Source organism: Myotis daubentonii, chromosome 2 (genome assembly GCF_963259705.1).
Source record: "Myotis daubentonii chromosome 2, mMyoDau2.1, whole genome shotgun sequence".
Classification (NCBI taxonomy): domain Eukaryota; kingdom Metazoa; phylum Chordata; class Mammalia; order Chiroptera; family Vespertilionidae; genus Myotis; species Myotis daubentonii.
This window is the reverse complement of record NC_081841.1, coordinates 68,743,427-68,771,163: the sequence shown is the minus strand read 5'-3', so window position 1 is coordinate 68,771,163 and position 27,737 is coordinate 68,743,427. Positions and strand designations below refer to the sequence as shown.

Genomic DNA, 27,737 nt, shown 5'->3' with positions numbered 1-27,737 from the left:
AAGGGGATACAGAAGCTCGCGGGAGACAGAATCACAGATCACACACTTGCAACGTGGGTGTGAGAAACCGTTTCCAGGGAGAAATGACAAACATATTGATGCACCCAAAATATGCATGTGAGCAAGGATTCCACTGGGCGCTTGTAAGGCTGGCAAGGGCTTCGGAATTTGGTTCTCAAGGATATGAGGCGGGTAAGGGATCCCCCCAAATGTCAATGCATCTTCTTGCCGTCTGAACAAGATGGGGCATATTGTGTGCAGATGAAAACTAGCATTTACAAGGAGGTCGAGAAACATTTTCCCCACGATTTTTGACATAACATCCAGATGGCAGAGGTTCCTTAACTAGTAAAACAGAAGTGGGGGGAGAGCAACCAGGGTTCGCTCACCAACCCATGGCTCAAACGCAAATGCCCCTACTAAGAACAGTGGTCTCAGCAGGTCTGCCCAACGCCACAAAGCCTGCATTTTCACCAGTGGTTCCCACACCGAAAAGAGCATCACACTGTGTTAAGCTCGAAGGGGGAGCTCTGTACATGTTAGTGGAATAAGAAGGGAATGAAATCCAGAGCCACAGAGTTTTAGTTAAACAAATGTTGGGGGTGGGAGGAGGAGGATCTCCAACTTCCTATGAATTCTCTCAAGTCTACATATATAGGGTGTCCTCAAAAAATGTGTAACCCGTTTTGAATAATTAGAAAGGAATGTTTATTAAAATACATTTCAGTTTCAAAATTGAAATTTTGATATTAAAGTGTGTATACATTTTGGAAGGCACCCTCTATTTGTTTGAAATCATAAATATTATATATGTATTTTTATAAACAGTCATGTGTATTTGCTTGTGCTTTTACAGACTATGCCAACTATCTATCTATCTATCTATATATATAGAAGGCTAATATGCAAAGTGTCCCCATGGGAGTTCAACCAGGAGACCAGGAATTCTATCGCTCACTATGACATACTGCTGACCACCAGGAGGCAGCACGGAGTGAAGGAAGGCCCCGGCCAGCAGCTGGAAGGCCCTAATCGGCCCTGATCACCAGCCAGGCCTAGGGAACCTACCCATGCACGAATTTCATGCACTGGGCCTCTAGTTTTCAGATAATTTCCAAGAGAAAGTGATCATGTTTACTATTCTTTTTTTGTCATTACAAAATGTATTTTCTTTTCTTCCCGCTTAGTTATTTTACAACCTATCTCTAGCCCAGCTAACCAACTCACATGCATGTAACTACTGTCTCTTGTGGTTCCTGTCTCTCAGCTCACCTGCCCCACCCCTGCTTAGGTGCCTTCCCCTCCGTGAGGTGCCTTCCAACACTACTACTCCAAGAGAGGTTGCTGTCACAGACCCAGCGGGCCAGGAAATGCTGCCAGCACCATTATGCCCAGACCAAATGAGCCCAAGCAGGTGAATAGACATTCTATTTTTTCTAAACCTCTGAAAAAGCCCCTGTAACTCATTCCACAGTAATTCATTCCACAATTACTCTCAGGAAATCACCATTCATGTCTGATTAGGTTAAGGTCAATTCCCTATAATTAGATCCTCAAGGAAGAAATATCAGCCAGTTGACAGTTTAGTATTTTCTATACCTCTCATGCCAGCATGGCTCCATTCTTTTGGCAACTGTGAAGAAAGGATATGAAGAATGTATCCTGAGTGGAGGCAAGGAGAATCACATATCTTTTTGATTATGAGAGCGTGAAGGAAACAGGGATACTTCCTATTATTATACTGTCATTCTAGAAGTTTCTCACTTGTTAAAAATCATGTCATTAAAATGTATTATGCACCAAACAGTTATTTTGTTAATTAAATACTTAGCTAAGTATATACATTTTGCTGCTGCCCATAGGAAGAAAGAAATAGGCTAGCATTTCTGTCCAGGGTAGGAATGAGTTACTCATCCTAAACCATAAATTATGTTGTAAACACTACATGAATAACAGTTTTACATTCTAGTTTTGTTAGAGTCCGTCAAGGAATTGTTTCTCTTGGTAAAAATGCACTGAAGAGATATTGAAATACTTCTGCACAATAAAATTAGCCAAATTAATTATGAAGCTCATTTCCTAACTGATAAATTGCTTGTGAATATATGTTTGGAGAACAAAAGAATTCAAGAAAAATATGCATAACAATCAAAGTGATGAATTATGGTACAATAATAGAATTTTTAAAACTTGAGCCATTGAAAAGGCCCTATCAGTCAATCTTGAAGTTTCTCTTGGATGTGACAGCAACTTAACTTTTACTGTGGTAGCATGTGACATTCAAAAATCAAGAAAATACAAGTAAATAGTCCTCAGATTGTTGTACTAAATATAAAAGAATTTGAAAAATTATTAAACATTATAGGCATGAGTACTATTGAGGAAATTTGTTTTATTTTCCTCTGACATAGACTAGTATTAATGTCCCACATAGGGAAGTCACAATTCAAATCCCGGTCAGGGCATATGCCCAGTTTGCGGGCTTGATCCCCAATTGTGCAGGAGGCAACTGACCAATGATTCTCTCTCATCATTGATGTTTCTATCTCTCTCTCCCTCTCCCTTCCTCTCTGAAATCAATAAAAATATATTTTTTAAAAAATGAAAAGAAAATCCACTAAATAAGAGAACATATTTTCAGATACATCTGATAAGGGGTTAATATCCAAAATTTACAAAGAACTTATAAAATTCAACACACAAAAACACAAACAATCCAATTAAAAAAATGGGCAAAGGACCTGAATAGACACTTCTCCTAAGAGGACATACAGATGGCCAATAGATATAGGAAAAGATGCTCAATGTCATTAATCATCAGGGAAATGCAAATTAAAACCATAATGAGATATTGGCTCATATCTGTCAAAATGGCTATCATAAATAAATCAACAAACAAGTATTGGAGAAAGGGGAAACCCTGTGCACTGCTGGCAGAAATGCAGATTGGTGCAGCCACCATGGAGAGCAGTATGGAGTTACCACAAAAAATTAAAAATGGAACTGCCTTATAACCCAGCAATTCTACTTCTGGGAACACTAATCGAAAGAATATATACTCCCCTATATTCAGTGCAGCATTATTTACAATAGCCAAGATTTGGAAGCAGCCCAAGTGTCCATTCAGTAGATGAGTGGATAAAAAGAGCTACATTTATACAATGGAATACTATTCTGCCATAAAAAAAGAATAAAATTTTACCTTTTGCAATAGCAAGGAGGGACCTGGAGAGTATTATGCTAAGTGAAATAAGTCAGTCAGAGAAAGACAAGTACCATATGATTTCACTCATATGTGGAATCTAATGGACAAACAAGCAAAACAGAGACAGACTCAGAGAGAGTAGGCTGAAAATTCTGGGTGGAGGTGGGAGAAGAGGGAAGCAGGGGGTGTGGAGGGATTGAGCAACGAAGAAAAAAAAAACAGAAAAAGAACTCACGGACATAGACAATAGTGTGGTGATTGTTGGGGTATGGGGTGGAGGAGAAAGGTGGAAAAGGTTTAGGGGGGATAGTGATGGGGGAAAAGTGAAAGCCATGTCAGGCCTCATTAAGTGAGTTTTTAGCCTCTTGAACACTGATGGCAAAAATGTTCTGCCCTCCCCTGCATAGGCCAGCTAAAGACAGTAAGAAGAGTATCACAAATAGTGAGAGCAAGTCTATTCCCAACAGTGACAGCAGTGTGGACTCAGGACACCTATGGTCGGAGGGCCAATGCCTTGAATTCAGATCGTTACCCTCCTCCTCCCTGCATGTGACTTTAGACTGTTTCCTGTTCTGCCGATCTTAGATAACATGGTCTATCTTCACATTGAGACCAGAGCACTAACCAAGATGGAATTTTTTAATTGTGGTTTTAATTTGCATTTCCCTGATGATTAATGACAATTTTTTTATTGTGGTTTTATATATCCTATATAATAAAGAGCTAATATGCTAATTAGACCAAACAGCAGAATGACTGTCTGGACTACCTTCCAGACAACCGTTCAGATGACCTCCCGGATGAAGCCGGGGCTGCGAGGGCCGGTCCGGGCTGTGAGGGCCAGCCGAGGCAGCCAGGGCTGCGAGGGGCTGCAAGGGCCGGTCCGGGCTGTGAGGGCCAGCCGAGGCAGCCAGGGCTGCGAGGGCCGAGCCCCTTGCCTGAATTTTGTGCATTGGGCCTCTAGTCTGTACTTATAATAGGGTAATATGCAAATTGGTCAGGATGCTGTCACATAACAACCAATGAGCAGGAGGGCGGGGCAGCGAGCAACCTGTGGCAGAGAGCTACAGGAGGGCGGGGCAATGAGCTATGTGTGGCGGAGAGCTACGAGCGGCGGTGGGTGGGGCGGCCAACTGAGGCAAGCGGCAGCGAGCTACTTGTGCATGGATTCGTGCACTAGGCCACTGGTATATATATAAAAGGCTAATACGCTAAGTGTCCAACCATCCAACCAGTCGCTATGATGCGCACTGACCCCCAGGGGGCAGATGTTCAATGCAGGAGCTGCCAAGCTGCAGTGACTTCGCAGCGGCAGTTCTTGAGTGACACACCCGGAACCAGAGAGGAGGGAGCCTGATTCCTCATGGGGCCATGGAATTCCACCTTTGGCTGTGGGTTATGTTGTTGCTGGGGTACTGTTGGCCGCAAATCTGGCTTACTGCACCTTACATTTGCGTTCCACACCCTGTAAGACAGCAACTTTGCAGAGTGCCCTCTGGCACTCCCAGACCCCTCAGAGGATGTCAGAGAGCCGGTTTCAATCCAATCCCTGCAGGCCAGGCCGAGGGACCCCACCTGCCAGAGGGATCCTGCTCACTCCACAGATGCCAGGGAGGGACCACAGGAGGTTGACTCCAGGGCGTGTCCAGCACATCTCACCCAGTCCCATCCTGTTGGCCACCTTCTAATTAATTTCCTTTCAATGTGCATGAATCCGTGCACTGGGTCACTAGTGTGTGTGTGTGTGTATATATATATGTGTGTGTGTGTGTGTGTGTGTGTGTGTGTGTGTGTGTGTATATATATATATATGTATATATGATATTGAATTTTCCATTTCAGCCATTTAAAATATACAATTTAGTGGTGTTAATTATATTCATGAGGTTGTGCAACCATTACCATTATTATTTCCAACATGTTGTAATCACCCCAAACAGAAACTGTAACCATTAAGCGGGACCTTCCATTTCCCTCCTTCCCCAGTCCCTGTTAACCTCTAATTGACTTTCTGGCTCTATGAATGTGCCTGTTTTAGCTATTTCCCAAGATAGATTATTGACAACTAAAAATGTCTGGAAATGGAATGGACTTCTTCATGGGGGAGGTGATGTCCGCTGTCACCAGAGTTGTAAGAGAATGGAAAAACCCACTTTTCATTGGGGAAGGGATTTACTTTGTGTTGGAGTGAATGACTGGAAGATGTCTCCCAGATTTGAGAGTCTGTGAGAATAGCAACTCCACAATCCACTCTCCAGGTGTTAGAGGCTAGGCCTGGCCCCATTTTATCCAAGATGAAACTGAGGCGAGAGCTGTTGAGTAAGTAGCCCAAGGTCATACACTGAGTCACAAAGAGAGCTATGGATAGCACAGAAGTCTCCTGATGCTCGGCCCTGCCCTGCATTCCATCATCTGGCAGCGCTGCACTCTGCGACCTACTTGTCCTCCAATTCTTATAGCTTTCCTTCCAAATCCCCTCGGGGCTCTGTTTGATGGCAGCATACACTATCTTAAATGAAAAGTGGCTAATAACATCAAATTATTAACTTGATTGCCACGAAGTTAAAGGCTGTTAGAAAACTAATTTGCAAGCAGAAAAACCCTTTGAGTGACATTAGAAAACAGATCCTCAAATTTAGATCAACAACATTTGCAGAACGTATGGACGTCAGACTTCAAATAACACCAGGATGGACTCCATACCTGTTCCATAGCATACTGGAGAAGCCACCACAATTGCTGCTTTTTTTAAAAGTACAGAGTTTGAGACCAAAGAGAGCCTTCAATTCTGATGCAATGTCTCTAAATATGGAACCAGACACAAATGTACATGGAAAAATTCAATTTGAATAATATTCTGGATACACTGTTTTGTTTTGTTTTAAGACTCAAGATATACTTATTATTAGACTCAATGTCTAAGAAGAAAGCCAATGCATATGTTCCTTAAAAAAATAACTACAGAACCAGTCTCTTCTTTAATGAGAGATTATAAGAAATATTTTTCAGAGTAAATAGAAAACAAAAGTAAAATGCTCTATTAAATATTAAAATTTTACCAAATATCAAATCTACTATATAGCAATTCATTTACAAGTCAATAAAATTTTCCTGTAGAATTTATTCAAAATATCAGTTCCTGTCTTTCTATGCACATTTTCGCCATTTGTATCTGCTAGTAAAGACAAAGATTCTTTTTTTTTAGTAGTTTGTTCTATAAAAACTAAAAGGAGCCCTAACCAGTTTGACTCAGTGAATGGAGCATCAGCCTGCGGACTGAAGAGTCCCAGGTTTGATTCCGGTCAAGGGCATGTACCTTGGTTGCGGGCACATCCCCAATAGGGGTGTGCAGAAGGCAGCTGATCGATGTTTCTCTCTCATCGATGTTTCTAATTCTCTATCCCTCTCCCTTCCTCTCTGTAAAAAATCAATAAAATATATTTTTTTTAAAAAAGGAAAACTTAGAAGCCAATGAAACAATTAAATTAAACATATAAATCTATTAAAAGAAATCTGTTTCTAGGGCTTCATAAGTAAAAAATGAATGCGAAGACATTGCAAAAGTCACTTACAATGGACCGATTATTTTTTCATTGAAACGGTTATAAATGTATTCAGAGGCATGTAAGTGTTGTTTGTCTCACACAAGAAGAAATGCCAACGTAGGCAGGCAAGGCAGGGGCAGCTGCCCAAGGATGGTGCTGGGAAGCTGGCTCCTCTGTCTTTCTGCTCTGCTCTTCTAAACGTGTGCATGTCCATCCTCACGCTTATCACCACAAAGTTGCTTGACGGCTTTGCATCTCTGGCATCAAGCCACATCTATCCACTTTTCTACCAGGACAAAGGTAGTGGGAACAGGAGGTGGTGGGTCTTACATCAGGAGAGCAAATGCCTTCCCAGAAACCATGCTCCTGCCCACCCCCCAGTTCATGATGCCTCCAGGATGGTCACCCACAACGGAAAGCCAGACGACCCAACCCCATCTTCTTCTTTACCTGAAGCCCCATCAGGCAGCATGTGAATCTCTAGGTGTGTGGATCCCACTTCCTTAAAGTCTCATGTCCGTACCCTCCTTTCTTTCCCCCCTTCCCCCCCTCTCTTTCTCTCCCTCCCTCCCTCCTTCTCTCTTTCTCTCTGTCTTTCTCCTTTCTTTCCCCTCCCTCCCTCCCTTCTCTAATTCTGCCTTTGCCCAGGCTCTTTTCAGCCCTGGTCTAAACTGGTGCAATAATTTCCCAATTGCTCACCCTTCTTCCAACTTTGGCTTAGATCCAGTCTATCCACCAGGCTGGATTTTCTGAAACACAAATGTGACGGTCACTCCTCACTAAGCATATAATAAAGTCTAAGACCCTTAGGATGCACAAAAGCACATTATTATCTGGTTCAACCTCTTCAGGCTTGTCTACCACCTTTCCCCTGCCTGCACTTTCCAAGCATCTGAAGCTTCTTACTTCCAGTTGCCCATAGTATCTCTAATGGTAATGCCTTTGAACATACTATTGTTTTCCCTGAGATCCCCTTCCCTCTTTGTGTTTATCAGGAAAATTCCTACTCAGCTTTTAAAATTTAACTCAAATTTTTCTCCCTGTAAAGGCTATTCTTTTTCCACTTCTTATCTCCATTCAAGTAGGTCCAGTGTGTGTGTGTATCATTATGGCACTTAGTACATTGCATCCAATTATGTATTTACACATTTGTCTTCCAAACTAGGCAGTGAGTTCCTTAAAGACAGAGACAAAGTTTTATTATCTTTGATTGATACTGTCTGGTACATATCAGGTGATTAATAAATGCTTGTTGAATAAATGAAAGAGAAATCGACTGAAATGGTTATAATTTTATGTATGAAATCCAGGACACTGAAAAAGGTAACTTGGTGATAGAAGAGTGATGAGCCATTTTGTGGCAAGGAGACCTTTTAATTCCTAAAATATGTTTATTTCAAAAAGAGGATGTAAGTAATTACATAAGTGAATTTTTGAAATAATTGAAGTTTAAAATTTTAAATTGAAGAAAAACTAATTAAAATGTTAGAATATCATTGGTAAAAATCTTTCTAAAAATGCATTACACATTTCCTTGCCTTTTAAGGAGTGTGTTGAACTATATTTAACCTTTTGACGACTCTGTGTCATCATTCCAAAACTCGATTATTGTTGAGGTAGGAGGACTGTCTGTTCCTCTACTAAATGGCCACAGACTGTAAACCACTTAGTTCTTTGCTAATTTTTCTTTCTCTTCCACATTAGGATTTCATCTAGTATCTTAAGCTGCTGTAATTTCACAAGCCTTCAGGATCAGAGAATCACAAAACCTTAACACTGGAGTGTTTAAAGGAATCTTGGAGATCATTTAATCTATCACTCTATCAAATTTTATAGGTTAAAAAAAAACAAAGCCCTAATTAAGTGAGTAGTACTTTTCTAATTGATTGCTTTTAATCTTCTATTTTAATAGCTTTCAAATTGTGTTCTGTACTCTATTCAATTTTAGTTCAGACCATTATGTTCAACTTTCTCTAAACCAAAAAGTGTGAAAAAAAAAACTATAGGCCTTGGCCGGTTTTGCTTGGTGGTTAGAGATTGAACCTTGTACCAAAGGGTCACAGGTTCAATTCCTGGTAAAGGGCATGAACCTGGGTTGCAGATTCCCCAGACCCTGTAGGGTCACGTTTGGGAGGCAACCAATCAATGTGTCTCTCTCACATCAATGTTTCTCTCTCTCCCTCTCTCCTCTCCCTTCCACTCTCTCTAAAAATCAATGGAAAAAATATCCTCCAGTGAGTATTAAAAATAAATAAATAAATAAATAACAAAAAATTAATTAATTAAAATAAAATTTAAAAAACATACTACAGGACAAAGATAATTTGAATGGACTTCAAAATTAGGACATATCTGCTCAGTATCAGGAGTACAATATATTTATTTATCAACAGAACCTCTTCTTTTTAGTTATCTCTGTGTGTTCTGTTGCTTTACTCATTAATAAAATCCCTATTATTTATTAATTCAGTACCTCACTCAGCCTCCAATCAGTGAATAACCAGGCTATTTATTCACTGATTCATTATTTCTGCCCTAGTAGTTAGAAATGTAGAGGGCAAGGGAAGAAACACACATACATTTACTAAGTACTCACTACTGCACAGATATGATCCTTACCCCCAAAATACACTTAAGATGGATAATATTACCTTCATTTCATAGATGAAACTAAGCTCAAATAGTTGCACCATTTCCCCAAGGTCATACAGTTAATGGGTACAGCAGAAATGTAAACCCGTCTACCTGATGCACATGGTTGCCCTAAGGAATTCATAATCTAGAAAGGAGGAGGGTAAAGGCAGCCATCACAGTGTGGGAGCACAGAAGAGGAAGTGATTAATTTATCCCTGAAAAGGTGAGAGAAGGTTACACAAAGACATTTGAGGCAAATCTTATTAATGGTAATAAAATAATAATAAACAGTTTTATAGGAACTACTGTGGGTTAGGCTCACCCCATCTCACTGATAGCCTCGTAATAACCTTATTGTTTTTTCCTTCTACAAAGAGAACTGCGATGCAAATAGGTTCAAGTAGCATACCCAAGACCACACACACTAGAAGGTGGCTGGCTCCAAGGTTCCTACTACAGCCACCGCGGTATGCTGATTCCTAGGAGTGAAAAAAGGCAAAAGTGTCCCCAGGTGAGGGAAGAGGAGAGGAAGGGAGCAGAGGCATCAATGTGCATGAGAAACAGAGAGGAATCTGAGGCAACTGGAACAGCCGGAGGAAAAGTTCAACATTTCAATCAGATGTCACCACCCATCTCCTTAAAACCTATCATTGACTGGTGCCTGCACAGAAGTGAAATCTGAACCCACCTACTCTCTCTCCAGGGGCAGCACTCACCATGGTCCTTCACTCACAGCTCCCTGCCAGGCTGGCCTTTCAGTTCCTAAAACCAGCAAGCACATGGTGTTGCCTCATTCTGAAATATTCCTCGCCTCACTTTGAACCTAGCTAACTCTTTTTTTTTTTTTTGATTTTTTTTCTCTTTATTGATCAAGGTATTACATATGCGTCTTTTTTTTTTTTTAAATGTTTGAGACCAAGTGTCCCTGTCTTACTACGGAAATGTATCCCCCCCATTGCCCACCCCCCCACTCATGCCCTCACCCCCATGGTGTCTGTGTCCATTGGTTATGCTTATATGCATGCATACAAGTCCTTTGGTTGATCTCTCCCTGACCCTCCCCTACCTTCCCTCTGAGGTTTGATGGTCTGATTGATGCTTCTCTGTCTCTAAATCTGTTTTTGTTCATCAGTTTATGACTGTTGAGCATCCTCTGGTCTCCACCTAATTATAATTTACTCAGGCAGGCCTCGGAGATTCCCCACCTTGTTACAACATCACACAGTAGTACCCTCAGCTCTTCCCGCAGAGTATTTACCCTACTTTGTAATTACCTATGCCATGGTATGAAGATAGACTACAAGCTCCAATGAGCAGGGACCTGTGTCCGGTTTTCTTTTCCCTGCTGTTTTCTTCTGTTTGTTTCCCTATGACTAGCACATAATGAAATATCAGAAGTTGAAGCTGAGATCGGAAGGGCATGCTCTTTATCCCATGGACAATAAGAAGGAAGGGAAATTTAATCAGGACTGTGTCAAGATCAAATAGAGCAGTGGTTCTCAACCTTATGGCCCTTTAAATACAGTTCCTCATGTTGTGACACAACCCTAAATTATTTTCGTTGCTACTTCATAACTGTAATGTTGCTACTGTTATGAATCATAATGTAAATATCTGATATGCAGGACGGTCTTAGGCGACCCCTGTGAAGGGGTCGTTCGACAGCCAAAGAGGTCGCGACCCACAGGTTGAGAACCACTGAAATAGAGGCTTAAATAAAGCAAAACAAAACCTAGTACAGTGCAGTGACAGAGGAGAGAAAGACCCAGTGTGAAAGACCAGCTGAAGATCATGCCAACGACTTGGATGAGAAACAGTGAGGGGTCGAACCCAGGGGATAATTCAAGACTTCACAGGGGGTGTGGCTGGGTTTGTTCATTGGGTGAGTGTATGTGTGTGCGTAAGCCTGCTCTGTGCACTCTGTGAACTACTATCCACTCAGAAGAATAAAATAAAGCATTACACAGTATATCTGGATAGAAAAAGACTATATTCTCCATTAGAGGAAAAGCTAAAAAAAAAAAAAACAACAACAACACGAAAACAAAGATTGACCATTCCTCCTGGCCCTTAGATCCAAAAGCAATTGCAGAGTGAGTACCCATTTCCCAGGGCCATCCTCCCTTCAAGGGGAAGCCATTTAAGGCAAAGATGAAGAGGAGAACAGCATGAGAAGACAGACTACAGAGACGTTTTCTAGCACTGGAATGAAAATTTCAAAACACACTCAGTACAGGGGCATAATTCAGGTTTCGCTGAGAAAGAAGCCTGGGAAAGGATAAGAGATTAACAAGTAGAAGGATAAGAGATTAACAAGTGGTGTAGGGAGGGTAAGTGTGACCTCACCTATGTAAAAATGTGCAAACTAGAAGTATACACATTGGAAGGAATTGTGAGCCCAAGACTGAAGGAGGCAAAGAGCTGGAGGGTTATACGAGACGGCCTTGAATGGGAGCAGCCCGTGCCAGGCTCCACGGAGCCCTCAGTGTCCGTTCTGAGCATGGAGCAGGGTGACCACGTGGGGACTGGCCTCCCACACAGGCATGGCTGTCGGTGGCTGCTCTGGCCACTGCAGATCCCACTCCTGAGGATAGCTCTCCTAACTGAGGCTTACACAGAGCGAAGCTAAGACTCCAAATAATCTGTCTTCAATTTTTAAAATAACACCCTTTACTTAAAAATGGAAATTTCCTGATAACTACTCTCCCTATTTCCTGCATGTGAGTGAAATCTAAAGGTTACTTTAAATGTAAAGTTCATCTTATCGAGAGCAGCTGGGAGTCTCTACGGTAAGCCTATCTTTATCTCATACTTAGCAGTAGTAAAAAGTGTACTAAGAGCTGCCATGTTCCCACCTCCAACCAGCACTCCTGTTTCCTCTCGCATATGGCATGGTAAAAGAGCCAAACTCCAATCTTCTGTTTTCCCGGAGTCACTTAAACTCATGTCTCGGGTGCTGCTGGGTTGTGACAGACACCCCCACGTCTATCTACACCCCGACAGTTTGGGGAGGAGACAGTGAGATGAGGGAGAGGGAATGAGCATCCATTCTGAGGGAGGTACGACGGGCTTAACTTTCTATTCCTGAAGTTCACAGAATTGGTATAGAATGAGGGTTAGCTCTTTTCAGATGGTCCCCATTATTCCACAGGGACAGCCCTGCTTGGAGACTGAGGATATTCAGACTTCCTGCCCTCATAAGAGGCAACCCTGTTTGGGGGAGGCAGCATTTAGAGAACTCTGTGCCTGAGTGGGGAGTGTGGGGAGTTTATTAGGAGACCGAGACCGGTTAGTCAGGACAGCCACGAGAAGGGGTGCTCTGTTTGCTTCCAAGTGCAAGCGCAAGCTCACCCACATTCTGAACGTGGCCCCTGGTTGGGCCTAGAAGCATAAGGATCACCCAATCCAGATAGTCCTGGGCTCCATATCCAGCTCTCCTCCTGCCTGCTGGTGCCTACGCTTGTTCCCTGGCTCCGGCCTCACAGAAAAGAGTATCCCTACTTTTTAACCTATTTATCTCATCCTATCTCCTTTTCTTCCACTTTTGTCTTAATAACTACCTATAGTCAATGTGTCCTTCTCAGCAGTTTTAGTATTTAGCAGGCTCACTGCTCTGCATCCATTCCTCCTTCCCTCTCAATTACTCACCTCCTCCCCACACTCCTTCCAGTCATGGAAAGCTTCTTGAATGAGTCCCCTGCACTTACTAATGCCTTCACATCCTCATCTGCGGAGGCTACAGATGACTTCTAAGCCAGTATCCTAGGACTGTTTTCACAATGATTGCTAGGAGACTTCTACTTGCCCAAACCGATGACTTCTCAGGAGTCCTTCTGGATTACCCCCTTCTCCTTAAAACCTGAAAAGTTTGCCAAGATACTACGGTATTCTTTTTTTACTTCCCTCTCACCATCTGACTGCTTTCTCCATCTCCTCCTACCTATACCTTAAATGTAGATGATCCCCAGATTCTGTCATATTTCTCTTCTCTATGTACTCCCAGTGCGCACTCCTTCTCTGTGCTTCAACCAGGATGCTGGTGCACCACCAATTCCCAGATCTGTATAACACTGGTCCTGACCTCTTGCTCCTGGATGAAAGGTCTGTATTTCCAACTCCTTCAAGCATCTTCTGGGTATCTTATGAGTCCTTCAACTTTGGCATAGTCAGAGCTGGACCAGCTTTTTCTCAAACTCAGTCAAATTTGATACCTTCTTTTTCCTCATCACTTACATTGTCATTCAGTTCTACTGACTGTAACTAAATGTCTTGCCTGACATATGCCCTGTTAGAGCCTTCCACTTCCATTGCTCTCACATAAGCTCCACTGCAGATGGTTGAGAGGAGGAGCTTTGGGATCAGACTAGCTGGATTCCACTTAATAGCTGTGTGCACTGGGCAAGTTATTTAACTCCTTTAGGACTCCGTTTCCTCATCTACTAAGCAGGGCTAGTGCTTAGAACGACTATAAGAAATGTGGTGATCTAAACAAAATGTTATTCGCAATAATTGGCACATCATAGCCACTCAAAAATATTTTTTTTTTGATCAGTACTCTCCTCACTTCCCCATCACTGAGTCAGAGTTACCTGCCTTTCACTATTTTTCCCTTCAACACACATTCAGCATTCACACCAGTTACTTTCTAAGTCAGAGATCTGGTCATGCCAGTCTTTGGTTTAAAGAAAACACAACTTTTTACAAATTTTCATTGCCTGTATGGCAAAACCATCTCCTTAGAATGGTGTGTATGATTCTTTAGAAATCTAACCCCAAGCTACTTTTTCCAGCTTAAAAATTCACCACTCATTATATACTCAATGTACCATATATTGTCAAGCCTTGGTTTATTAGATATATTTATAAATGTATTAACATATCTCAAATATTATGTATATGTATGTCTAATGTAAACATATAGATATATTTCATATAATATATAAGATATATTAATGATTAATATATAGCTTGTATATCAGAATGTACATGTATTAGAATCTCATAATAGATATATATGAGATATATAGTAATAACTATTATATAATACTAGAGGCCCGGTGCACAAAAATTTGTGCACTCGGGGGTAGGGGGTCCCTCAGCCCGGCCTGTGCCCTCTCATAGTCTGGGACACCTCGGGGGTGACCATTTGCTGGCTTAGGCCTGCTCCCAGGGGGATTGGGCCTAAGATGGCAATCAGACATCCCTCTGGCAGCCCGGCAGCCCTTGGGGGATGTCCACTTGCCAGCAGGGAGTGGACCTAAGCTGCAGTCAGACATCCTTAGCGCTGCTGAGGAGGCAGGAGAGGCTCCCACCACCACTGCTGTACTGGCAGCCATCAGCCTGGCTTGTGGCTGAGCAGAGCTCCCCCTGTGGGAGCGCACTGACCACCAGGGGGCAGCTCCTGCATTGAGCGTCTGCCCCCTGGTGGTCAGTGTGTGTCATAGTGACCAGTCATTTGCTGTTAGGGTCAGTTTGAATATTACCCTTTTACTATATAGGATAGAGGCCTGGTGCATGGGTTGGGGCCGGCTGGTTTGCCCTGAAGGGTGTTCCAGATCAGGGTGGGGGTCCTGCTTGGGTGCCTGGCCAGCCTGGGTAAGGGGCTGATTGCTGTTTGCAGGCTGGCCAAAGCCCCTTAAGGGTGGGGGTCCCCGCTGGGGTGCCTGGCCAGCCTGGGTGAGGGGCTGATGACTGTTTGCAGGCTGACCAAAGCTCCTTCAGGGTAGGGGTCCCCACTGGGGTGCCTGGCCAATCTGGGTGAGGGGCTGAGGGCCATTTTCAGACTGGCAGGCGACTGAAGCTCCCAGCCTCTTTTTTTTTTTTAATATTTTATTGATTTTTACAGAGAGGAAGGGAGAGGGATAGAGAGTTAGAAACATCGATGAGAGAGAAACATCGATCAGCTGCCTCCTGCACACTCTCTACTGGGGATGTGCCCGCAACCAAGGTACATGCCCTTGACCGGAATCGAACCTGGGACCTTTCAGTCCGCAGGCTGACGCTCTATCCACTGAGCCAAACCGGTGCTGGCCCAGCCTCTTTTTTTTATTCTGGGATTTATTTACCTTCTATAGCTGTCACTGGAGCTGAGAGCCAGCTCCAGCTCTGAGGCCATGGCTGGCTGAAAGCAGGTATCTGGGTTTGTTTAGCTTCTATAATTGAAACTCTGTTGCCATCACTGGCGCTCTAAGCTCTGAGGCCCCGGCTGGCTGAAAGCAGGTATCTGGGGTTTGTTTAGCTTCTATAATTGCAACACTGTGGCATCCGGAGCTCAGAGCTGGGCTGCAGCAGGCGGGGAACCTTGGCTTCCTCCATCACTGGAGCAAGCAAGCCTCATGTTCACTTCAGCTGTGTGGCTGCTGGCCGCCATCTTGGTTGGCAGTTAATTTGCATATCACCCTGATTAGCCAATGGGAAGCATAGCGGAGGTATGGTTAATTACCATGTTTGTCTAATATTAGATAGGATAATACATTTCTCATATATCAGAATTTCTGGAGTTAATTTTTTAAAAATAGTAATGCCTACAATCACCCACCAGAGGTTCTAATTTAATTGATCTGCAGTGCATTTTATTTTTAAAGGTCCTCTGGTATAGTTATAGAAAGCGAGGGTCACTGCTGTACACAGAACATGGAAGACACACCTTATAATAGCTGGTACTTTTGGTTGTTCCACAAATTCCATCCCCTGTCTTCTTCCTTCCCAAATCTATTCAGGTGTAAACCCTTCCTCCATGCACCTTAGGACACATTGCCTATCCCCTGTTCAGAGGTAGATTCTGGTTGTTCTTTTTTGTGATTAGTTTAGGTGTATAGGCAAAGGAACTCTTATAAACCAAAACACCTGAGGGGATGCTGGCTTTGGGAAGCTGTGAAAATAAAAATATGTCAGGAGAGATAGGCTCTTTCTGATGTTGATCACTGCTGTGTCTGGCTGTAACATCTGGAACCACAGCAGCCATACTATGGTCATCAGGGAGCCACCTGAGGCAGAACTGAGATCTAGAAGAATGGGGTTCTTGATGGCACTGTAAGTCATTGCATCAAACAACCTTAATGTCAGCCCACTCATGCATTTCTTGATGTACGAAGTAATAAATTTCCCAATTGTTTTTGGCACTTTGAGCCGCAGTTTTATATTTATCTGCAGCAGATGGCATCCTGACTGATATACAACTAAATGAAACCTGGTGATCAAGCAAAGCAGCCCAGAGAAGGTGATATCTGAGGAGTCTTCAGCAAGGCGTCAAGAAGCAGAAGAAGCAAATAAAGGGGCATGGATATACAAGTATCAGATATCCCTGGAACTGCACATTGTCCAGAAAGTCTATTACAAAGAGTGTGAGTATGGAGATAAGGCTGGAGAGGTGGTAGCCTAGGGTGAGGGGTCTGTGTGCCATTGTAGATTAAATACAGCCACACCACCTTTGCAGCTTTTAGTCTATTTCAACACCCCATGAACCCGGGCTATATCATGACTCCCTCTGACCAACAGAACATATCAGAAGTAATGTTATGTGAGTTCCAAAGCAAAGGCCTGGCTCTCTTGAAATGCTGTCCTGAGGCTGCCATGCCATAACGAAGGGAATCTAGCCTATTAGAGAACGAGAGGCCAGGTGGAGAACAGGTGCTTCATCTGAGCCAGCACCAGGTGAGAGAAGAGGACCTTATGGACTACATAGCCATCATCTGACTGCACATGAGCCCAGGAGAGACCAACAGATGAACCTCCCAGCCAACCCATAAAATCAGAAGAGATAATGAATCATTGTAGTAAGCTGTTAGATTTAGGGTAGTTTATTACACAGAAATAGGTACCTGATACATAGGCCATGCCAAGATATTTGGACTTGACTCAAAAACTATGAGAAGTAACCTGATTAGTCTCAGGTTTTAGAAAGATCACCTTGGCAGCTGCATGCAAAATGGTAAGCAGTAGGAGCAGGGTGGAGATGGGGGAGATGGGAGAGGGGAGGGGGAGAAGGGTATAGGGGGATAAATGGTGATGGAAGGAAACTTGACTTGGGGTGGTAAAAACACAATACAGTGTACAGATGATAAATTGTGGAATTGTGCACCTGAACCCTGTATAATTTTGTTAACCAGTGCCACCCAAAAAAAATCAATAAAAATAAAAAAAGAAGACTATTACATTAATGGAGCTGAGAAATAATATGAATAACTAAGTCGGTGGCACAGGGAAGGCACAGAACAGATGTCACAGAGGTACAATCAGCACGATGGTGAACATAAATCATAAAGTATACAAAAGAAAAGTGAATTAAGAATCACTCAAAGGTTTCTGGACTAGGTAAACGAGTGGATGGTAGTAACATTCTCCAAGAGAGGGACCATCAGAGGAAAAGAAAGTTTGACATAACTGTAAAACACACAAGTGGAGATGTCCAGCAAGTGTTCTAAATACTCAATAATGTCTGGTGAATAGATTACCATGATGGATCTGTGTGGGTACTGAAGTGTTCTAATCCAAGGAAACATTATTATATGGTATAGCTTGAGATCTAAGTCAAACAAAGTTTTCATGGTATGAACTCATTTTATTGGTACTTTATCAGAATAGAAAGTAAAAGGGAAAATGATATTTGAAGCAGTCCAAGAGGCTAATAAACCTACACCTTAGCTAATATACAATGATCCTACCTAAGGCACGTTCTCAGTGTACCCAGGTGGTGCACTCTAAGATACAAGCGCTCTCTCTCCTCTCTCCTTTTTTTTTTTTTTTTTTTTTTTTGCTTGCAGATTCTTTGCATGCCTCCCATCCTGTAGAGTAAGAAGGGTCTTCCCTACCTACATGCTGGAAAGAATTGAGACAATCTCCATGTTGTATATTTTTCAAGTTAGCACAGTCTATGATTAATTAATGTAATACGTCATAGTGTAAAACTACAAAAGGCTATAAACAAGTTTAATAGGTACATGTAAATATTGGCTTACCTTTGAAATTGATTAAAATAGCAAGTAAATGGCTGGGAACCAATCTCATCTTTCCAGTACTGTTGCCAATTCATGACACTTTCCAAGTTCTTCTGATTTTCTCTCTTACAGGGAGGGATATAGGAGCACTAACAAAACAAAACAACAAAAAGTAAACCTATTATCCTATGAAATATTGAAATATAGTCCATTTTTTATAGAGATGGCATGCAGGTACTAAATCTATTTGTAACCTACCTTATTTTTATTACAACCAAATTTAAATTGCTAACCTAGAGTAAGTCCTTGCTTAATGTCAATGATAGGTTCTTGGAACTGTGACCAAACCAAATAACAAAACCAATTTCACCACAGATTAACTGATATAAACAAGAGTGAAGTTCCTTGGACATCGCATCAACGTTATACTGAAACAACACTGAATGAAATGAGGACCTGCTACAAATTCAAATTTGGCCCAATTACAGAAAATATCCTAGTAACAAAAATACAGGAAAACATAACCTTCAGTCCTTGCAGTATAAGGATATATTATAAACAACTAGATACAATCTAATAGCAAACTAAAAGCATACTCTCTCTTTTTGAGAGCCTGTCAATCAATGAAGGGAAGCAAAAATAAAAAATAAAGTTAATTTTATCTCCCATTTCGTTCTATGGACATTAATATTTTCCTTTTCCTTCTTTAACTAACAAACCAAGCCTCTACTCTGCTCAGATACTGCTCTCAATGGCAGAAACTCCTGTTTTCTTTCTTTCTTTCTTTCTTTTTAATATATTTTATTGATTTTTTACAGAGAGGAAGAGAGAGGGATAGAGAGCTAGAAACATCGATGAGAGAGAACATCGATCAACTGCCTCCTGCATACCCCCCACCAGGGATGTGCCTGCAACTAAGGTACATGCCCTTGACCGGAATCGAACCTGGGACCCTTCAGTCCGCAGGCCAATGCTCCATCCACTGAGCCAAACCAGTCAGGGCATGTTTTCTTATCTTACATTCTCTTGGACAACAGAATCAGCAGAAAAGTTCCCCCCAAGTACACAATCCGCGCAATCTGCTAACCAATGCCTTTTCCCAGCCGTGCCTCCCACAGAGTACTCTCTGACCCTATGTTACCCTAAGCAATGAAGATGCAGCAGAACTGGAAAATTACTCTTAACTCTAGATGTTAAAATTAGCCCTTAGCATTCCCCTCCATTTTCTCCAATTCAGTCTGTTATAATGATGATGAAGACAATGCCGGCTTACAGTTACTAAGTCTTTACAATACGCCAGACACGGTAATCCATGCTTAACAGGCTTTAACTCATGTATTTCTTTCAACAACTCTACAATGATCCCCATTTTACAGATGAGGAAATTGAGATTTCTGTCAACTCGACAATTGGAAGTAGATCCTGGCAATTCTGTCACAGTCTACTCTCGGATGTTTTACCAAAGTATCTGATGTTAAGGAACAGGAAAAAAATCTATTTGCTTTATAGTATAACATGAGTCATATTATTTTACAGCATATAATGTATCAATACCTTCCCATTATTTTCTGGTAAAATACAAACGTTTTAGCATGATATACAGAGCTCATCATGACCTGATCCCTGCCTGTCTTTGGCCTCACTTAAGCCTGGGATGCAGTCATGTGGAAGCACTTTTGTACCCAAATCTGCCATGTGCTGTCACAGCTACCTGACTAGCAATACTCTTCTTTCTCCTTTTAATGCCTTTTTCCTTAGTCCCTTCTTTCAAGATGCAGTTCTGGCATTACCTGTTAGGGGGATCCTTCTCTTTCTTACCCCAGAGTTAAGCCCCCTCCTTCATGTGGCCATAGAGGTCGCACCCCACGCGATCACAGCTACGATCACACAGCATCACCCTTGTCTGTTTTATGTCAGCCTCCCCATTCGCTGGCAAGTTGGGACAAGGGCTTTTTTTTCCCCCCTGTATCTTCACATGTAGAACTATGCCTGATAACAGTGAAATTTCAAAAATGTTGGTAGCATTAATGAATCATAACATGCTTAAAACCCAGCAAATAGTATTATTTTAATGACTGAGTCACTGCATATTTATCTTCTGCCTATACAGTTCCACTTCTATTAATAACAGAAAGATAACGCGAAGAGTTTCTGTGAAATGATGAATTCTGAGTTCTTCAAAGCAGCAGTTGGGCTTAGAAGAAATGGAGACCATTGGATAGGGCTCCAGTCCTAATATTTTTTAGGTGTTTGGGCTTGAGTAAATAAGTCCTTTTTCTAGATTTCACTTTTTTCTAATCTGTCGTCTCCAAAACAATTTCTGCTCTACATTTCCATGATTCTCTTCTTGGATGTACACCAAGAAAGTTCCGAGCAGAAGGCAGGACTACAAACGCGACTGTAATATTTTTCCCAGAAGAGATCCTGCCCCTGGAGACCTGGCTGGGAAGCCTGAGTCACCATCCAGCCAGCAGAAAGGACGGTGTGCTAAGGCCTATCCTGGGGGCCTGGGCTTTGCATTAAGGAAATGCTCATAAGGGGGATCTGATTTTTCTATTGCTTATTTCCAATAATGTGCCGGGCATTTCCTTTCCTTCTATTAAAACCTTTCTACATCATGGTAAATTAGCTTATAAAGGGAGAGTAGGTGTCAACTGATTGTGCTCTTTGTAGGAAGGAGAAATTTCTAGATTTGGAGGTAGAAGCTGTGAGGAGTGAAACCCTAAAAACACATCAGAGCCCTTTTTGCTATGTATGCTCAGCACAGGGGTACACTAAACATCTTAGAGAATAACAACTAACAACCAAATGGAATTAAAGCCGATTTTTAAAATTTGCAAGTTAACTCAGTTTGAATTATTTACTATTTTTAGGGGGTGAGGGTGGGGGAGTTAAATGTCTCTCTCAAATGACAATAACACTATGATGTGACCAGGAGAATCACACCTACATGTTTCTGGGAAAAGTCAGACAAAAGCTTTCACTGAGTGAGTTTTAAGTATGTCCTGGTTTCACTTGGGATAAAAGAAATGTTTCTTGCCTTCAGGACACATTGAGCTTGTGTGAATGGATTTAAAAAAATAATAAAAATTCACCCTGACCGGTTTTGCTCAGTGGATAGAGCGTTGGCCTGCAGACTGAAGGGTGCCGGGTTCGATCGCGGTCAAGGGCATGTACCTTGGTTGCGGGCATATCCCCCGTACAGGGTATGCAGGAGGCAGCTGATCAATGTTTCTAACTCTCTATCCCTCTCCCTTCCTCTCTGTAAAAAAATCAATAAAATATATTTTAAAAAATAATAATAAAAATTCATTCACACAAGCTCAAAGTTTCCTGAGATCAAAATCCAAGTATTCTTTTTCATGGACTGCATTCTTTCCAGAGTATCATAGATTAAATAATGATCTTATAATACCCTAGCAACTTTTAAAGCTCATAACACCTTGAAAGGAAACTATTTTAAAAGCTAAAGGTTATGTTCTTAAAAATCATTATTGTTCGTTCTCATATATCTTGATTCTCCAGTTAGTCTATCTTTAAAATTTCTGTGGAGCCAAACCCAGATTCTCCCTAGACTTCTTCTCAATTCTATTTAAGTGGATCAGTAGATTTTTAAAGTTTTAAAATGAGTTATAAGTGAAATTTCAAAGCAGTGTTCTAGAAAAAGAATTAGAAATTCAGTCACAGGGACTCCTTTCCTTTCTAGGTTGTTCAAGCCTGATGGTTTTCCTGACACAAGAATAGCTCCACCATGAATCTCTCTCCTTTGGGGCAGGGGCACGTGGAATAATGTACGCCATCTCATCATCATCATCATCATCATCATCATAAACCATCATCATCATCATCATCAATTCATCACCATCATCATCATCGTGTCTAACATTCATTGACTGTATGTCAAGCATTTCATTAATCCAAATCTCATTTAATCCAAATGAGCAAATATTATGAGCACCCTCATTTACAGATGAGAAAACTGGGGCAGCGGCAAATGGAAAGGCTGGGAATCAGACTGCAGTGTTTGTTCTTAACCACTGCACAGCACTGCCTCCCGGGTCTTTTATCTTTAGGGCTTTCCAGTCTTCTCTTCAGAGCTCCCGATATGGAGGTCAGGGAGAAAAGCTGACTTTTGCATCCCTTTCTTGGAGAATCAGTGTAGTGATTCTTTGGGAATGAAATTGGTGTAGCCCTCCTGAGGACTAGTGGGCTAAAGCATTTCTTTGCAGGCCTGGTACATTCTCAGAGAAATGCATTGTAAGCCTTTGCTTATTCCCTCCAGTCTCAGTTTGGCTCCAGGGTCGGTTTTTGGTGCTATGGATGCAATTTCACTGAGGTGAATTTATAGACGCAGTGTCTTTGGTCATGTAGGACAAGGAGCATTCCCTTGGAGAAACTTCTTCATATAGTTCTGACCTTCTTTGTATTTCATTTGCAAAGGCAGCATTTCCTAACTTCCACAATCAATGTTGCCCAAATAACCTTCACTAGAGACTGAGTCATTTGCGGCCTAAACTTCCATGAAATCACTTTCTTTAAAAAGTCAGGAGAAACCAAGGTCACCCCAATAAATTTAATTAGAAAAAATTTTTTTTTAAAAAGCCAGGAGAAAAAGAGGCATGCAATAGATTTGTTTAATGCCTGCCTTTTAGGGGAAAAAAAATTGACTTCTGCATTCATGAACAAAGTGACAGGATCGAGTGGGCTATTCTAAGTATATTAATTAATATAAAGGCTTCCAGTGAGTTCATGAAGGGAAGACACTGTCTTCACTTGATGTGGAACATTGGATTACAGACTTATTATTACTTATTTTCCATTATCTTATTTCAGGGTTTATCAAGATGCATAATCGCATGCTTTTCAGCCTACCACAATGGATTCATATTTTAATAGAACTCTTCTTGGGTGGGTTCTTTGTGTGCTAAGTGTCTTGCGGACTGCATTTCAATCATGTGGGCAGAGTAGGCAGAACTCACTTTCTTCCTTTACTGAGTCATTTAAAAAAAAAAACCACTGCACAAAACACGTGATCCATTTAACTAAACAACGGGGACCGGGTTCTGTGTTAGGCATTATCTAAGATACAGAAATGGGGAGACTGGCTTTTTTCTCCAGTTTCTTTTTTGATTGCACTTGGGTAGGGAGGGTAGTATTGAAAGACATAATACAAGCATGGGTTTAGCTGATTAAATAATTTCCAAAATAAATTTGGTTAGAAAATGAATTCTTAAAACATTATCAACTGGAACATGGGTCTAATTATATTTTCATCCAAAATCCCACATTTTCTGAAATCCTGTAAGACATCTCTATGTCAGCTATGATTTGTAACTTTGGGGACTTTTTGACAATATAAACGTATGATCAGAAAAGCACCGTGGAATAAAAAAGTGTAACTGATCCATTTAAAAACTCCACAAAGTTTCACATCCTCACGACTTCATTAATAAGCAAGTACACACACACACACACACACACACACACTTTATGAATGTAGTGAACAAACAATACAAAATTATATGAGAGCTAAAAAACCAAGTTCTAGGGCAGGTGGTTCCAGAATGTATCTGAAAGCTAAATGAAAATAATCCCGTGGAAGAATTTGAAGGTCAAATAAATAGAAAATGTGAAAAGCAAGCTAAGAACAGGAGAAGCTAAAAGGAGCTTTTTTGAGAGCTCTTCTGGGCTGGGCAGAAGCAGAGTGGTGGTTAGCCTAGAAGAGTGTTTGTCCACAGCCCAGGGGACTGCATGACAGAAAGACCACCTTCCGAGTCTGATTCAGTGGGGCTAGGGATCTGCATTTCAGTAGGTCTCCTCCTTAGAATGACAGATTTTCAGAAATGATCATTTAAGCAACAAACCGCTCTTGACTAGTGAGTACTGGACAGAAAACAGATTAGCTATTACTCACTCCTCACCCCTTCCCTCCCTCCCTGTCCAGGAGTGTGCAGTGTAGGAATAGTAACATATTCACAAAGGGCTTTGTAGTCACAAAAGAGGAAGTGAAGATGTGGCTTTGGAGTGTTGAGATTTTTTTTCCCCTTTATTGATTAAGATATTACAAATGTGTCCTTATCCCCCCATTGTCCCCCATCCCCCTACTCATGCCCTCATCCCCCGGTGTCTGTATCCATTGCTTATGCTTATATGCATGCATACAAGTCCTTTGGTGGATCTCTCCCCCTTAGCCCACCCTCCTCTGCCTTCCCTCTAAGGTTTGAGCATCTGATCAATGCTTCTCTGTCTCTAGTTCTATTTTTGTTCATCAGTTTATGTTGTTCATTATAATCCACAAATGAGTGAGGAGTGTTGAGATTTTTGAGAGAAGACTTCACAGATGACTTTGAATTTGTGTCTTCATGGAACTGGCTTTTCAGTGAATGACCAGGTTGGGAAGGTGACATTCCAACAAGAAATGCAATGTGCAAAGACTTTGTGTACAGATGTTCCAGAAAGACTGAGTCATCCAATGTGCTGGAGTATAGGGGGCATGGGAGACGGTGATGGAAAATGCCCTAATTATCTGAACTGCTACTCACAGAAGAGTTGTTCTTCTCTCCTTAAATGCTTCTCTGAAAAGTGGCTCACTACCTCCTGTAGAGTAATCCACCCACCCACCAGTGCTCCTTTAGTTATAATGTATTATCATGTGTTAATACTACATCTGCATTTTTTTTTTTGGAAATTAGTAATATTCACTTAACTTATGGATCTGAGCAGACTGCTAAAGTTGGTGAGCGATGCAAATAAAAATGACAATGAGGTATCACCTCACACCTGTCAGAATGGCTACTATCAACAAATGATAAATGCTGGTGAGGATATAGAGAAAGGGGAACCCTAGTACACTGCTGGTGGGAATGCAGACTGGTGCAGCCATTATGAAAAACAGTATGGAGTTTCCTCAAAACATTAAACATGGAACTGTCATTTTACCCAGTGATCCCACTTCTAGGAATATATCCTAAGAATCCTATAACACCAATCAGAAAGAATATATGCACCCCTATGTTCATAGCAGCACAATTCACAATAGCTTAGATCTGGAAGCAGCCCAAGTGCCCATCAGTAGATGAGTAGATAAAAAAGCTGTGGTACATTTACAGCATGGAATACTTTGCAGCAGTCAAAACGAAGGATCTCTTACCCTTTGAGACAGAATGGAGGCCCTGGAAAGTATTATGCTAAGTGAAATAAGCCAGTCAGAGGAAGACAAATATCACGTGATCTCACTCATATGTGGAACCTAATGAACAAAATAAACTGTTGAACAAAATAAACCCAGAGGCATAGAAGCATGGAACAGACTGACGAATCTCAGGGGGAAAGTGGGGGAGGGTGGGTGGTTGGGAAGAGATCAACCAAAGAACTTGTATGAATATATGCGTAACCCATGGACACAGACAATAGAGTGGTGAAGGCCTGGGGCGGGGGCCAGGGACGGGATATAAGATGTCAATGGGAGAAAAAAGGCGACATATGTAATACTTTCAACAATAAAGATTTTTTTTAAAAATCACTGAAGGTCAAAGTGTTCAGCATTAGTCAGAAAATGGACATTCAATATATCACACAGGCATGGGAGATAAAGCTGGTTGAAACAGGGCTCAATGGATGGAGTAGGTAGATGCCATCTCAAATCCAAGCAGTAAGTGCACCTACCACAGCACTGAGTGAGTGAACTCCTCTGATGATTGCACCAGAAAAAAAAAAAGCTCCAACCCAGCAGGGATTTCCTTCACACTGCATCCCCAGAACCTAGAGTAAAGCCTGCCAAATGCAGGCGCTTGCTAAACATCTGTTTAATTAATGATTCTACAGATACTTTAAAATAATGCAAGCTGTAGCAAGTAGATATGTTCCTATCAGCTATGCAGATTAAGGAATGGAGAGTTGATATTATGATATCAGAAACGATGCTATTGCTTCAACATTACAAATACAGTTTATGACGAAGTCCTTAACCTCTTTCCTCATCTGTGAAATTTTCCCTACTTGGTGCCTCAATGCAAATGCCAAGGTTTATTTGTTCCACAAGTACTTATCAATAGTACCTTCTTGGAACATTGTATATGTTATTTATAATCCTCAGTCTGTGAAGAAACTGAGGATCAAGAGGTTAAGTGATTGGCTTACAGGGTGTAGGCACCACAGCCTTTTCCATGGTCCCAGGCAGCTTCCGAATGCCTGCTCCGTGTACAGCTCTGCCTTGGACATGTTAGAGAAACCTAGGATTGTCCCTCAAAGGGGGCTGGAGAAAGGCTTTTCCATCCCCTCAGCACTGTAGTAACATAACTTGGTTGGGTGGGATAGGTAACAAGTACAACACACGATGGTTTTCTCGAGTAGGTAGCTTCATCTTCAGTACACTGATCCTCTAAGCTGTATTATTTAATCTTTTCCCATGTGTTTCAGAGCATTTATTTAAAAGTGACATTTCTGGGTTTTCTCTCATCATAAAAGTAAGGCCATCTTTATTGGAGAAGAAAACTGGAAGCCTCTATAGAAAACAGTACGGAGGCTCCTCAAAAAATAGAGTTACCATATGACCCGGCAACCCCTCTTCTGGGTATCTTTGAAAACATTTATTCACAAAGATATGTGCACCCCTACATTCACTGCAGCATTATTCACAGTGGCCAAGACATGGAAATAACTGGTGTCCCTCAGTAGAGAATTGGATAAAAAAGATATGTTTCATATACACAGTGGAATACTACTCAGCCATAAAAAAGATGAAATACAGTCATCTGCGACAACATGAATGGATCTTGAGAATATCATGCTAAGCAAAATAAGTCAGACAAAAAAAGTCAAGAACCATATGATTTCACTCATATGTGGGATATAAAACTGAAAGCAACAAATGAACAAATAAAGAAAGCAAACAAAACCTCATAGACACAGACAAACAGTATGGTGGTCACTAGAGGGAAGAGGGTGAGGGGTAGTAAAGGGTAAAGGGGTCAAATATATGCTAATGGAAGAAGATTTGACTTTGGGTGGTGGACAATACAATACAATATACAGGTGATATATCATAAATTGTACAATTGACACCTGTATCATATCATTGACCATTATCACTCCAATAAAGTTAATTTAAAAAAATAACTGGTGTGTGTATGTATATATGTAATAAACACATAAGCACTTTTTTTCAAATATGGAATCATACTGTTTTGTAACCTACTTTTTTGTCATAATACAAGAGAAACATCCTTTTTGTAAAAAATATACATGTCGCCCTAACTGGTTTGGCTCAGTGGATAGAGTGTCGGCCTGCAGACTGAAAGGTCTTGGGTTCGATTCCAGTCAAGGGCTTGTACCTTGGTTGCAGGCACATCCCCAGTGGAAGGTGTGCAGGAGGCAGCTGATCGATGTTTCTCTCTCATCAATGTTTCTAACTCTCTA

General features: G+C 41.5%; 1 protein-coding gene across 1 annotated transcript in view; it reads right to left on the bottom strand.

The window, feature by feature from the left end:
* The window catches only part of KCNMB4 (potassium calcium-activated channel subfamily M regulatory beta subunit 4), a 60,988-nt gene that overhangs the window by 14,263 nt on the left and 18,988 nt on the right, over positions 1-27,737 (bottom strand). Inside the window, exon 2 of the mRNA XM_059683629.1 lies at positions 18,342-18,469. Coding sequence (XP_059539612.1) covers positions 18,342-18,469 — 128 coding nt within the window. The remainder of the gene's footprint in view (positions 1-18,341; positions 18,470-27,737) is intronic.